The sequence below is a fragment of the Schistocerca gregaria genome, chromosome 2, assembly GCF_023897955.1.
Source record: "Schistocerca gregaria isolate iqSchGreg1 chromosome 2, iqSchGreg1.2, whole genome shotgun sequence".
In the NCBI taxonomy this organism is placed as follows: domain Eukaryota; kingdom Metazoa; phylum Arthropoda; class Insecta; order Orthoptera; family Acrididae; genus Schistocerca; species Schistocerca gregaria.
In genome coordinates, this window is record NC_064921.1 from 500,722,250 (window position 1) to 500,734,600 (window position 12,351).

Below are 12,351 nucleotides of genomic sequence, written 5' to 3' on the forward strand. Positions count from 1 at the left end.
AGTGAGGCAATTTTCAGAAAAAATAATACTGTGATCAATTTTACATGGATCCATGTCCATAGCACCAATTTTAATCGGCGACTCTCCCTTTTTATAGGACGAAGGCAGGATTTTCTTCCTATTAAAACTGCATGATGAGAGCTTTTTTGTGAGCGGCCAGTGACATTATCTAGCCGTCTGCCGGAGAAAGCGACGTGTGAAGATACCTGTAGCCTCAAACGTAAATGAGACGAGTTGCTTCTGTTTTTCGTGGCCAACCTGGTAAGAAGGCATTCAAAGAGTTTGGCCCCAGTCGAGGTTTGGGCAGAAAGAAAGTCAGAAAAAACTTGTGTTGCTACATAACTATTTTGCTCAACCTCTAAAAAAGTTCTTAGCTAGTACATCACTCCATCAAGTATAAAAAGTCAACCTAGTAAATGAACACATTTAACAGGTGGCCATCATCTTATTAAAATAAATGTCTCTCAAACCCTGAAATGGTATCAAATGTTCGCAGTTACTTTGATACAAGCAGTTACTTCTCAACTGGAAGGCCATATACAATAACTGTACCAAGGACTTATTTACTTATTAGTTAGAGCTTACTATATTATGGATAATCTGCAACAAATTATTCGTTTATATTTTTTATCTAAAAACGTATGTAGTTGTTATATGACAGCTACTGAAATGTAAATGCTATGCAAAAGAACACAAATGAATGTAAGTTAAGTGATTACAGCAAATTCCCTTAGTGTCCCAAACATGTTCAAATCTTGCAGAGGAAGTTGATTACAACTGCTATCCGCAAGTCCGAATTATTTGAAGGTATAGCTGAACATTTAAACCTCTAGACTTTTTGTTACTACTTTCCGTCCCTATTATTCTCTTCAGGCATAAAATGTCACCTTATTGGACTCCTGACAAGCAAGCTATAGCTATTACCAACATATTACCGTCACTGGTATCATCCCTTATTGCTCTGGCCAGGTGTTTCATGAAATTAAGTACTCAGGAATAGCGGGAGCTTATTTTCTGAGATCCAAAGACATCTAATCTGAACAGCTCCTCATTACGAAATACTGTAATGTAAATCACACCGCATCTGATGTATCGTGTGTTGACTTGGACTACCTATGAAGCCGGGAACCTACATATTGCGTCTTGCATACTGACTCCAAATTTTTCGAAAGTGGTCAACATGTTGCACATCCTCATCTGCTTAAATAGTAATGTTCTTTCTTTCATTTACTTGTAGCATTACTATTTTTGCTGACAAATTATTAATCACTAATAGCACAACAAACAGTTATTCAGCATATTCACAGTGTTATTCTTGATCATTTCTGCAACTGGATTAACTTGCTGTTTTTTATCCATGTCACTAAGAATAGGCATTGTTTATGGTACTGTGTAGTTGTTTTATCTGGTGTATGTTTCAACTACCAAACCAAAGATGTCCAGATAACGGTACCAACTTATAACCTTGTATTGCTTTGGATGTATAATTCCACTGAATATTTTATTTTCTCTGCAATTTAGAAATATATTTGTAAAAATACCACTGATGGGAGGGCCCATTGTCGGACTTCTTTTTGTAAATAGAGCTCCTTGTTGAAAGGGAAGTAGATCTGTTATGCTATAAAATTTAGGATGACTTTAATTTTATCTATATGAGCATTTGTAGTGTTCGCTTGTTCGTACAGTTGTTCTTTAATAATGCTGGTTTTGTCTCTTCCTGGCACATTTATGTAAATGGATGTGATGTCATAGGATATAATTGCAAGGTGTGCTGTTGGTGTTATGTTTGTCCATTGTTTTTTCTATATGTTTGTTGGTGTTTTGTATGTTCCCACTGATGAGAAATTGTCAAATTTCTGTAATAATGTATCTGTGTGTGTCTAGTTATGTGGTGAATTTGTGCATTTTTAAGTTATTTACCATTATAATGAGGCAGTTTGTGTATTTTTGGTAGTCTTGTAAGTAGGCTGTTTAGGTTTTCTTATTGGTAACGCCACATAGCGCTCTGTATGAAAAATCATTGGCTGTGCTGTGCGCAGTCTGTGGCTAGTTTTCATTGTTGTCTGCCAATGTAGTGTCGGGCAGCGGCAGCTGGATGCTAAAAGCACGTAGCGTTGCGCAGTTGGAGGTGAGCCGCCAGCGGTGGTGGACGTGGGGAGAGAGATGGCGGAGTTTTGAAATTTGTAAGAATTGGTGTCATGAACTGATATATATATTATGACTATAAAGGTAAATACATTGTTTGTTCTCTATTAAAATCTTTCATTTGCTAACTGTGCCTATCAGTAGTTAGTGACTTTCATAGTTTGAATCTTTTAGTTAGCTGGCAGTAGTGGCGCTCGCTGTATTGCAGTAGTTCGAGTAACGAAGATTTTTGTGAGGTAAGTGATTTGTGAAACATATAGGTTAATGTTAGTCAGGGCCATTCTCTTCTAGGGATTATTGAAAGTCAGATTGCGTTGCGCTAAAAACTATTGTGTGTCAGTTTAAGCACAGTCATGTATAATTTTTCTAAGGGGACGTTTCAGTCTGTATAGGTTGGGTGCTTTGATATTCTTTAGTGTCATATGTTTAATATTATCCATTGCAGATGTTAGGTAATGGTTATGTTTTTACAGTAATTATTGATAACAGTCAACCGTAATTTTTGCCCTACACATAGGTCAACAACATGTTTAGAAAGTCAATGCTCTCATCACTAACTAAGATTTAGCATCTGGTAATGAGGGTATTGTTTCTCAAAATGTGTTGCAGACCTGTGTGTAGACAAACAATTTTGGTTGAGTGCCACAAATTATTACTGCAGGTTCTGCATGATTCTTAGCTACCTCATAGTGGAATAATCGATTAACTTAATGGTAAAATGGAACTATATGGTTGCACAGACCTTTTCAAGTCACAAAGATATATGTTGCATGTACACAGGATGAAGTGACGAATCAAAATTTGTACCAAGATCGGGATTCGAACCTTCATTCCTCATATATACTTATTTTAATGATGTTTCCTTCTATGAATCCTTTCACTTTGTTGACGTATTCTATTTCACTAATATATACTAGGGTATTTTCTTTATCTGCCTTGTTGATGATTTCTTTATGTTCTTGTAGTGTTTTGTTTGCTTTTCTGGATATGTTTTATTCCGCTGTTTTCGTTTTTGAGTTGATGTAAGTCTTGTTGTTGTTGGTTATGTGTTTTATCTCTTCTACTATGAGTTCCCTTGTCAAACAGACTGAAATTTGAGTTATCCAACTATACTTCTTGTGTTATTATGCATTCTGTTTCTGCAATCAGGTTTAAAGTTTTTTATGGCATATTTGTGTCTATGCTTTGTCTGGGCCACTTGTAAAGCAATTCTCCTTTTTTTTTCTACTTATATGTCAGTTAAATTGAGAGATCAGTCATGGAATTTGTTTTGCGGCACATCCTCTCTTCTTTACTCATTGGTGTGGTGGGTTTCCTATTGCGCTTCAGTTTTTTGTTTTGTGTTTCTTTCTTAGTATTCGTTAGTGTTTCTGTGTATGATTGCATCTCTTGCATGATATTATAGAAATATACTGATGTTCTTATAAGATTAACTAAGGTGTGTTTTTTGTAACTGAACACTGAGGTGACATTTTCCGGCATGTAAGAAATGAAGTTCTTGTTTTAACTAAAGAATTTCTGTTTTCTTTTTGCTACTTGCGCTGCAGGCGTTTACATTGACTTTTCCAAACAGGAAAGGTAACTACATAATGAAATAAACGTAGTTCACTCGAAAATGAAATTCAGTGTTGAGACAGAAATAGTCATTCAACTTTATTTGCTAGAAATCACCACACACGGAACAACAAGAAACATAATTTTGGAACAATCAGGAAATCCCTTAGCCACAAGTACAACCACTCACAACCATTCCAATCACCCACTGACACACAAACTTTCAAGTTTCAGGTACATGCTACACAGGCTGGAAAACTTCAACTATACACAGGAACTAAACACAGTACACAACAAAGCCGAAGAGATTTGGTGCAGCACACAAATAATAAATACACGAACAACAAAATAAAAACGCAAATTACAAACGAAAAAACCACGAATAAATTACAAGCCACAAAAAAAACCAGGAACACAAAAACACGACAGATTCAGAGATCACAGGGAGCTAGGAACAGGTTTCAAAGAACGCAACATGCCATATTAACATACAGCAACAAAAATACCCAACGGGTGGGAAAGATTCTCACGAAACAAGATCTACAAATATCATTCCGCACAAACAGCACAGTATAGAAAAATCTCAATGTTAGGAACATCGCCACGGACGAATTTCCGTAAGCTGTAATTTACCAGTTAACCTGTAGTGCATGCCAGGCATCGAACATAAGCCAAACATGCAAATATTTTAAAACTAGATGTTCTGTATATCTCAGAGCCTTAAAACGTGACAGTACACTCTCTGCTTTTGCAGATCGTCTCACACAAGAAAACTACGACATAAGCAACACTGAGACTAGTCTCAAGAACTTCAAAAACCCACAAGGGAGAAGAACTAACACTTACGCAAAGCAGTGATATGAAGAAAGAAAGTCTTGGCTGAAAATACAACACTGTGCAACAAAATACTGTTCGAAACAGTCAATGAATTATACAAAGACACTTTCCCACATAGTATTCAAAACCCTCAAATATACAATAAAACATAACCTTCTTAATTTTCTTCCCCATTTTTTAGCTCTCTCTCTCCAATGCCATGCGCAAACACACACACACACGCACACATCACATCACATAAGTTTTTCTCCAGCAGAAACACCACAATAGATTTCATCAAACACTCAAAATTACTCTGGATAGAAACAAGACAATGAAAAAGAGAGTGGCGAGAATAACACAGCACCTCTCTATGATTGTGGGAATGTAAATATTTGCTTCGGGAAAAAGTATTTAAAAAATAAGCAAATTTCTTTGCAGTTGTCGTGCTCTTAAAACCATGCACTCCGTCTTCAGGCAACAAGTGGCCCATCGGGAGCATCCGACAGCTGTCATCCTCAGGTGAGGATGCGGATATGAGGGGCGTGTGGTTAGCACACCAAGCACACCACTCTCCCGGTCGTGATGATGGTTTTCTTTGACCAGAGTAAAAACCATAAATAGGCATAAAAAGAAGTCGATCTGTAAAAATCCATTTTCACAAAAAAATGTAAGTCCAGGCGAGCAGTCAAAACTAATCAAACAAAATGCACATGTTATAGAGTTTGGTCCCGAAACAGAAAAACAAGAACGAGCTTTGTATGATGTTTTACAGAAATAAATCGAGAGCCACATAAGATGACATACTGGTGTCAAACGTGCCTAGATAAATAGAAAGAAATACATTGTTTCTTGGCTAAGGCGGAGCTTCAAAAAAAGAAAAAAAAACAGGAAACGTCTGTGAGGAAACTGAAAAGGTTGCTCAATGTGAGAAGGAAGATGAAAATCTGATAATTGTGGGTGAATGGAATGCTGTAGTAGGGGAAGGAGTAGAAGACAGAGTTACGAGAGTACACGGGCTTGGTACTAAAAATGAGAACCCTAGGTACTTGCTCATAAGCGGATGGTCAACGGCTGTGACGCACCACCTTTGCTCAGCATGCTGGTCCAGTTACTCACGGAAAAATCCTCCACCACTATAATTCAAACTGGCTAGGTGCGGATCGAGCGCCACGTCAGTGGCAAGTGTTGCAGAACTTGGCGACAGGTGCACGTGTTGTACAATTAGAAATTTTAATAAAAACATTTTAGATGCAAGTGCATTTATTACTGAGTACAATGATACAGATGTCTGCTGCACGTGTGATTTTTCTTGACAGTGTAATGGTGGTATAACAGAATTATATATGCGTTCAAATATACAAATCTGTAACTACACTAGTTTAAACAGACAAAATTAATTTTCTTTTACTGTGGTAATGTGCCATTACCATATGACAAGCTGCGATTCTGGTTACCATATAATTTGGTAGTCGTACATCACTGGCATATGTCATTACAACTTCTATCGTACTTTCATACATTACAACGGTATAAAAAGCCGGTGGCAATAGAGGGCTCAATGCGTATGGTTGGATGAATCCTCTAGTATGAGAAGGTGTCACAAACATGTTACACTGAAGTTACTACCGAGGTCACAGAACTCTTGCTGAGGGGCTTTGCGCGATACCTTTTGGATATCACTTTGTGCCCCCATTTACAGCAATATGACTGGCACTGGTGTTCCTGTGTGGGAGTAGAGTTTTTGTGATAGTGCATGCATTTTGCTGATTGTGTGGCGTTGATTCCAGACAGAAGACGTCAGCCTGGCGGTGGGGTTGTGGCTGTGCAGACGTCGCCGGCAGCGGCCGCCTACTTGTCAGGGAAGAGGACGTCGAACGGGATGGCGGCGAGCACCTTGTTGCCCTCGTTGCGCATCACCTTGTCCCAGGCCTCGTCCGCGTACGGCAGCAGCTCCTTGTAGAGCACCGGCCAAAACTCGTTGGCGAACGCCAGAGCCGCCTTGTCTGGAACACACACAGAAAACTGCCGTGCAAAAAAGTGGCTGTGGCTGTACGAAACACGCAGTGGCAGCTACAGCACCGTCTGAAGCAAAGTTACATTGATCCGTGGTAAGTTATCGCCGGCCAGGGTAGTCGAGCGGTTCTAGGCGCTATAGTCTGGAACCGCGATACCTCTACGGAAGCAGGTTCGAGTCCTGCCTCGGGCATGGATGTGTGTGATGTCCTTAGGTTAGTTAGGTTTAAGTAGGTCTAAATTTTAGGGGACTGATAACCTCAGAAGTTAAGTCCCATAGTGCTCAGAGCCATTTGAACCATTTGGTAAGTTCCCATGGGACCAATCTGCTAAGGTCATTGGTCCCTAGGCTTACACACTACTTAATCTAACTTAAACTAACTTACACTAACGACAACACACACACCCATGCCCCAGGGAGGACTCGAACCGCCGAGAGGGGAGCCGCGCGAACCGTGGCAAGGCGCCCACAGACCGCATGGGTACCCCGCGCGGCGCAAAGCTTCAAACGACAAGAAACCCGTGACCTGCTTCATCAAAACCTTTGCGGTAATTGTAAGTTTGGTTTAAAAGGTAGTCGAACTTAAACATGACAACCAAAGGAATTTTTTGGACTTTTTTCTGTGTTAAAGAAGTCTCACAAGGAAACTCTTGCGAGGGAGGCTGCAAGTTTGGTGTTTGGTAAGACTCACTTAAGTGTTGTGTTAAGAGCTATAACAGGAAAAATATTGGCTGATAATGACTCAGTTAGTGTATCAGGAGTGCGACAGAAAATAAGTGTCTGGGAGGTGCTGAGATCAATTTTCTATGCGATACATATATTACGCTTCACAAAATGGAAGTCGTCGACATTCAAGTAATGTTCAAAACAAACCATTAGCTTACACCATGTATATCGAATGAATACTATCACGCCACAGTGATCACAAAGTTACGCACGATCAAGATCGAAGACGGACACCTTGGAAAGACAGAAACCGTGTACGATGTTCAGCTAGGTATACACCCTTAAAGAATGGAAATGGAATCATTATGGTATAAGGGGTGATGAGTACTGATGGAATATTATGGCAAACAACCGAATGCGAAACAGTTTGTCGTGGAGCTTATCGTGGAAATGGTTATCCTTTAAAGCGTAGCAGCACGTAGCGCGATAATGTTTTATAGGCATGGAAAAAAAACATCCAGAAGCTGAATTTGTTCAGTGGTCCAGATGGTACGGATTGCCATGTCACACACTTCTCAGGAGGGGAAGTTTGCTCTAGACTATTTTGATGTTTATACGCAGACCAGGAATCAAGCAGAATCAAGTTATTTTCACCAGCTATTGGTCGAAAGCATTGCTCATACCATACTTGTAGTTCTCTTACGCCCGTTTTCCCGTTCCTGCTTGCTGTGACGTAAATATTCCCTACTGTCCTTGCAAGATCACGCATACGAGGAAGAACAGTAGGGGACAGAGAACCTCCAGCTCCTCGCAGCTCAATAAATCACTTTCCAGCCAATCTTATCATCCAGATTAACGGTCGGCATAATTGAATACGAACGCATTAAGGCTACACCAAGAAGAAATGCAGATGATAAATGGGTATTCATTGGACAAATATATTATACTAGAACTGACATGTGATTACATTTTTACGCAATTTGGGTGCATAGATCCTGAGAAATCAGTACCCAGAACAACCACCTGTGGCCGTAATAACGACCTTGATGCGCCTGGGCATTGAGTCAAATAGAGCTTCGATGGCGTGTACAGGTGCAGCTACCCATGCAGCTTCAATACGACACCACAGTTCATCAAGAGTAGTGACTGGCGTATTGTGATGAGCCAATTGCTCGGCCACCATTGACCAGACGTTTTCAATCGGTGAGAGATCTGGAGAATGCGCTGACCAGGGCAGCAGTCGAACATTTTCTGTATCCGGAAAGGCCCGTACAAGACCTCCAACAAGCGTTCGTGCATTATCCTGCTGAAATGTAGGGTTTCGCAGGTGTCGAATGAAGGGTAGATCCACGGGTCGTAACACATCGGAAATGCAATTACCCTGTTCAAAGTTCCGCCAATGCGAACAAGAGGTGACCGAGACGTGTAACCAATGGCACCTCCATACGCCAGTATGGCGATGACAAATACACGTTTCCAATGTGCGTTCACCGTGATGTCGCCAAACACGGATGCGACCATCATGATGCTGTAAACATAACCTGAATTCATCCGAAAAAATGACGTTTTGCCATTCGTGCACCCAGGTTCATCGTTGAGTACACCATCGCAGGCAGAGTGCACACCACGGACAATTACAATCTTACGTACGGTGTCTCCTGAAATTAAGGAGAAAGCTTACTGTTATATTTAAATGAATTTGTTAAACAAATAGATGCATTTGTGAAAAATAGTTTTTCCTATCAGTTTAAGGAGATGACATACAAGAGATCAGTTTTTATTGCCAGGGGTTTCACTCTGGTTTCAGCGGCAAACAGCACGGTGAAAATGGACCGGAGTGATTTTGTTACACCAAATGGAATATTCAAAACTACATTTTCTGTGCGTGGAAAATTTATTACCAGTGGACGTCACCGGATTTCTCTTATGTCAGTGAAATATGAACCCTTATAACATAAAACAAAGAGAACCTAGGGACGGTTGCCTATTTGGCAAAGGGAAGATGCATGCTGAATACTACTATGGGAGACAGGGTCAGCAAACAGAATGGTGTGGAACACGTAACTGTGATTGTAATGAAAAAAAAAAAAAGGAAATGGACGCGACAGGTCGTCAGACGAGTGGATGGTAGACGACGGAAGTTCTTTGCTGAGTCTCAGGAGATAACAAAAGAACGCGATCTAATGGATGGTGGGCACATTGAATTAGGAAACATGCAGGGTGACGTTTGATGCATACTGCTGATGGCCTTTATTCAAGGAAGTATCTAGTCTTCACCCAGCAGTGGATCTCATATAGTTGCTGTTGCTGATTATGACACAAACAACATAATTATAAAAAGTCAAACTTTATCATGAATAACTTTATATTTACTTAGAGTTTGCTTTAACTGAATGTGTCACATTATACACTTAGATTCTCGGTAGCATCCTAAATGTAACCTTTGTTTAGATCCCAGATGGCAACACGTTGTTTCATTAACGTTTAAGTTTCTAACACAAAATGTCGATGGCAGAGAAAACTAGATAACGGCTTCCTGACTGTTACTTCGTCATCTAGTGTATTGGCGAAAGGAAGTGGGACTAGAGTGAACACATCATGGACGACGAGATGATTAGAGACGAAGAGCAAACTCGCATTGAGGAAGGACGCGCAGTTAAATCGGCCGTGCCCTTCATTGAAAAGTATTAAGCTGGCTGTATGGATGGTAATTAGAACCACTGAACTCCTTAATACAAGCCCAGTGGGTTACGATCGCACCTCCTCCCACGGTTCAGGAGTTCTGTGTAGCGAACTGTATTGAAGTGCGTGACGTTGGTACTGATATCATGTGTAATCATTCCCTCTCAGAATAGTAGCGTTCTGGTATTGGCTTGTGAACTGTTAGAAAAATGGTTCAAATGGCTCTGAGCATTATGGGACTTAACATCTGAGGTCATCAGTTCCCTAGAACTTAGAACCACTTAAACCTAACTAACCTAAGGACATCACATACATCCATGCCCGAGGCAGGATTCGAACCTGCGACTGTAGCAGTCGCACGATTCCAGACTGCAGCTCCTAGAACCGCTCGGCCACCGCAGCCGGCGAACAGTTAGAAAACGTACACGCTAGACGAATGCCAAGAATTCCTATCAAAAGAGTTCATGCAATGTGGTAGTCGTAATTCAATCGTTTATGAATGAAGCATAATTCAATCTTCCCAACATCCGTCCATTCCACGCAGTGTTCCGCTTCTAAGGAAACTGCAAGTTCAGTCACTTAAATAATTTAAGGTTCTTCATCTCAAGAATTGCCCAGAAGCAATAAAAAATAAACGAATAGAAGGGAGGATGTAGTGAGAGTCACAAAAAATTGTCAGTTTGGAGAAATATTTTTCATTATTAAGCAATCGTAACTGAAAAAATGGATTTCATAGGAATGTATACTTGAATTACGATGGATTGTTTCTAAACATTGGAATAAGCCTCGTAACTTGATTATAGGATCAAAACAAAAATGTTAATGTGAATATATCTTCCATTGCGTTATTAGTGAATGAAATACAACTGCAGTACAAGATCTACAATTTCAATATCAAAAGATATTCTTGGAGTCACCACCAAAACAGGAACGCATGCATAGCGGTGTCATAAAGAGGACTAGTGAAGTTACATGAGACCCACGTACGGCTGCAAAAGCGTTATGGATATACTTCTCAGAATCCTTGGTGTCATTTGTGAACACCACACTATTCATGTGTCCCTACAAACAGAAGTCCAGTGAATTATGATCAAGAAATAAACGTTGTTCGCGAATATTTAGAAGAAACTTCTCGCGTAATTCCTTAGACAAAAAACAGCAAAAAATGTGCTGGACATCCATGCTCAATACAATGTCTTCGGGAAAGGTTTTTTTTGGAAAAATCGACAATCAATGAAACTGTTCTGGGGAACCATCATTGGTGAACTAAAAATTTTGGGGATGTGCTGGGGGGCACACTTTCCAGTAGTACAGGTAGAGTTTAGTAAATTGGTCCGTTCATACCATGGAATATATAGGCCGATCAGGTGGTGGTACGTAATTCCAACCTTTCCTTTGGGTATAATCAAGAGTTAATCATTGGCAACAATCGTACCATGAAGGTTGTCACCTCCTCATGGTTGGGTGTTCTGAGAGATTATGAGGCCATCTTGTCTACACTGATGAGCCAAAACATTGTGACCACCTGCTTAGTAGTTTGTATGTCCATCCTTGGAACTAAATGCATCACTAATTCTGCGTGTAAGGGATCTGATAGTTTGTTGGTAGGTTCGCAGAGGAGAGCGGCATTAGATATCCACGCACAAACCTTGTAATTCGCGAAAATAACGGGTCACTGATTTGCGTACGCGGTGAAAGCGTCTGATAGCGAGCAAGGTGGGTTCCATAGAAATTATATCAGGCGAATTTGGTTGCCGAGACATCAACGAGAGTTCACTACAATGCTCTACTAACCATTGTAGCTGCATGACGAGGACAATTATGCTTCTGAAAGATGACATAGCCGTCGGGGAAGATGTCAAGGGTTGCAGGTGGTTTGCAACTGTCAGTGTGTCATCGACTACCACCACAGATCCCGTACAAGCGCAGGAGAATGTCTTCCACTGCGTAATATCGCTTTTGCCTTTGCCTGTGGTGCGCTGCACGTTTCGAACCACCTTTCACCTCGATGACGGCCTCTGAGGAGACAACCATCGATGTAGTGTAGCAAACATGCGATTCACCCGTACAGCCGACACATTTCTATTGGTCGACGGTCGAATCCCTATGGTCCTGTGTTCACTGCAGCTGTCATACTTTATAGAGCAGATTCCCCGTTCTCTGAGGATTCATGTAGCCCAACCATTTAGCACCCAGTGATAATTTCACTGTCCTTCTAACTCTTTCCGTAGACGCTCACGACAGTAGCACGTGAACACTCGAACGTGAACACTCGACCACCTTCACCGTTTAGGAGATATTCGTTCACACACTCATTGTAATAATCATCTGGCCTATGTCAAAGTCGCCTATCTCAATGTATTTCCGCATTTGCAGCCCATATCTTGGCTAGGGATCCCTCGTCCGCGTCTGGTCCTTTTACATAGTTTCGTTTCCCCGTAACATGTCCGCAACGCCTCAGGCGGCATCCA

The 12,351-nt window shown here is 40.8% G+C and overlaps 1 protein-coding gene across 1 annotated transcript in view; it reads right to left on the minus strand.

Moving 5' to 3' along the window:
• Positions 1 to 5,760: 5,760 nt before the first annotated feature.
• The window catches only part of LOC126328376 (uncharacterized), a 58,053-nt gene continuing 51,462 nt past the window's right edge, over positions 5,761 to 12,351 (minus strand). Inside the window, exon 6 of the mRNA XM_049996030.1 lies at positions 5,761 to 6,521. Within this exon, the coding sequence (XP_049851987.1) occupies positions 6,367 to 6,521 (155 nt within the window). The 3' untranslated portion in view covers positions 5,761 to 6,366. The remainder of the gene's footprint in view (positions 6,522 to 12,351) is intronic.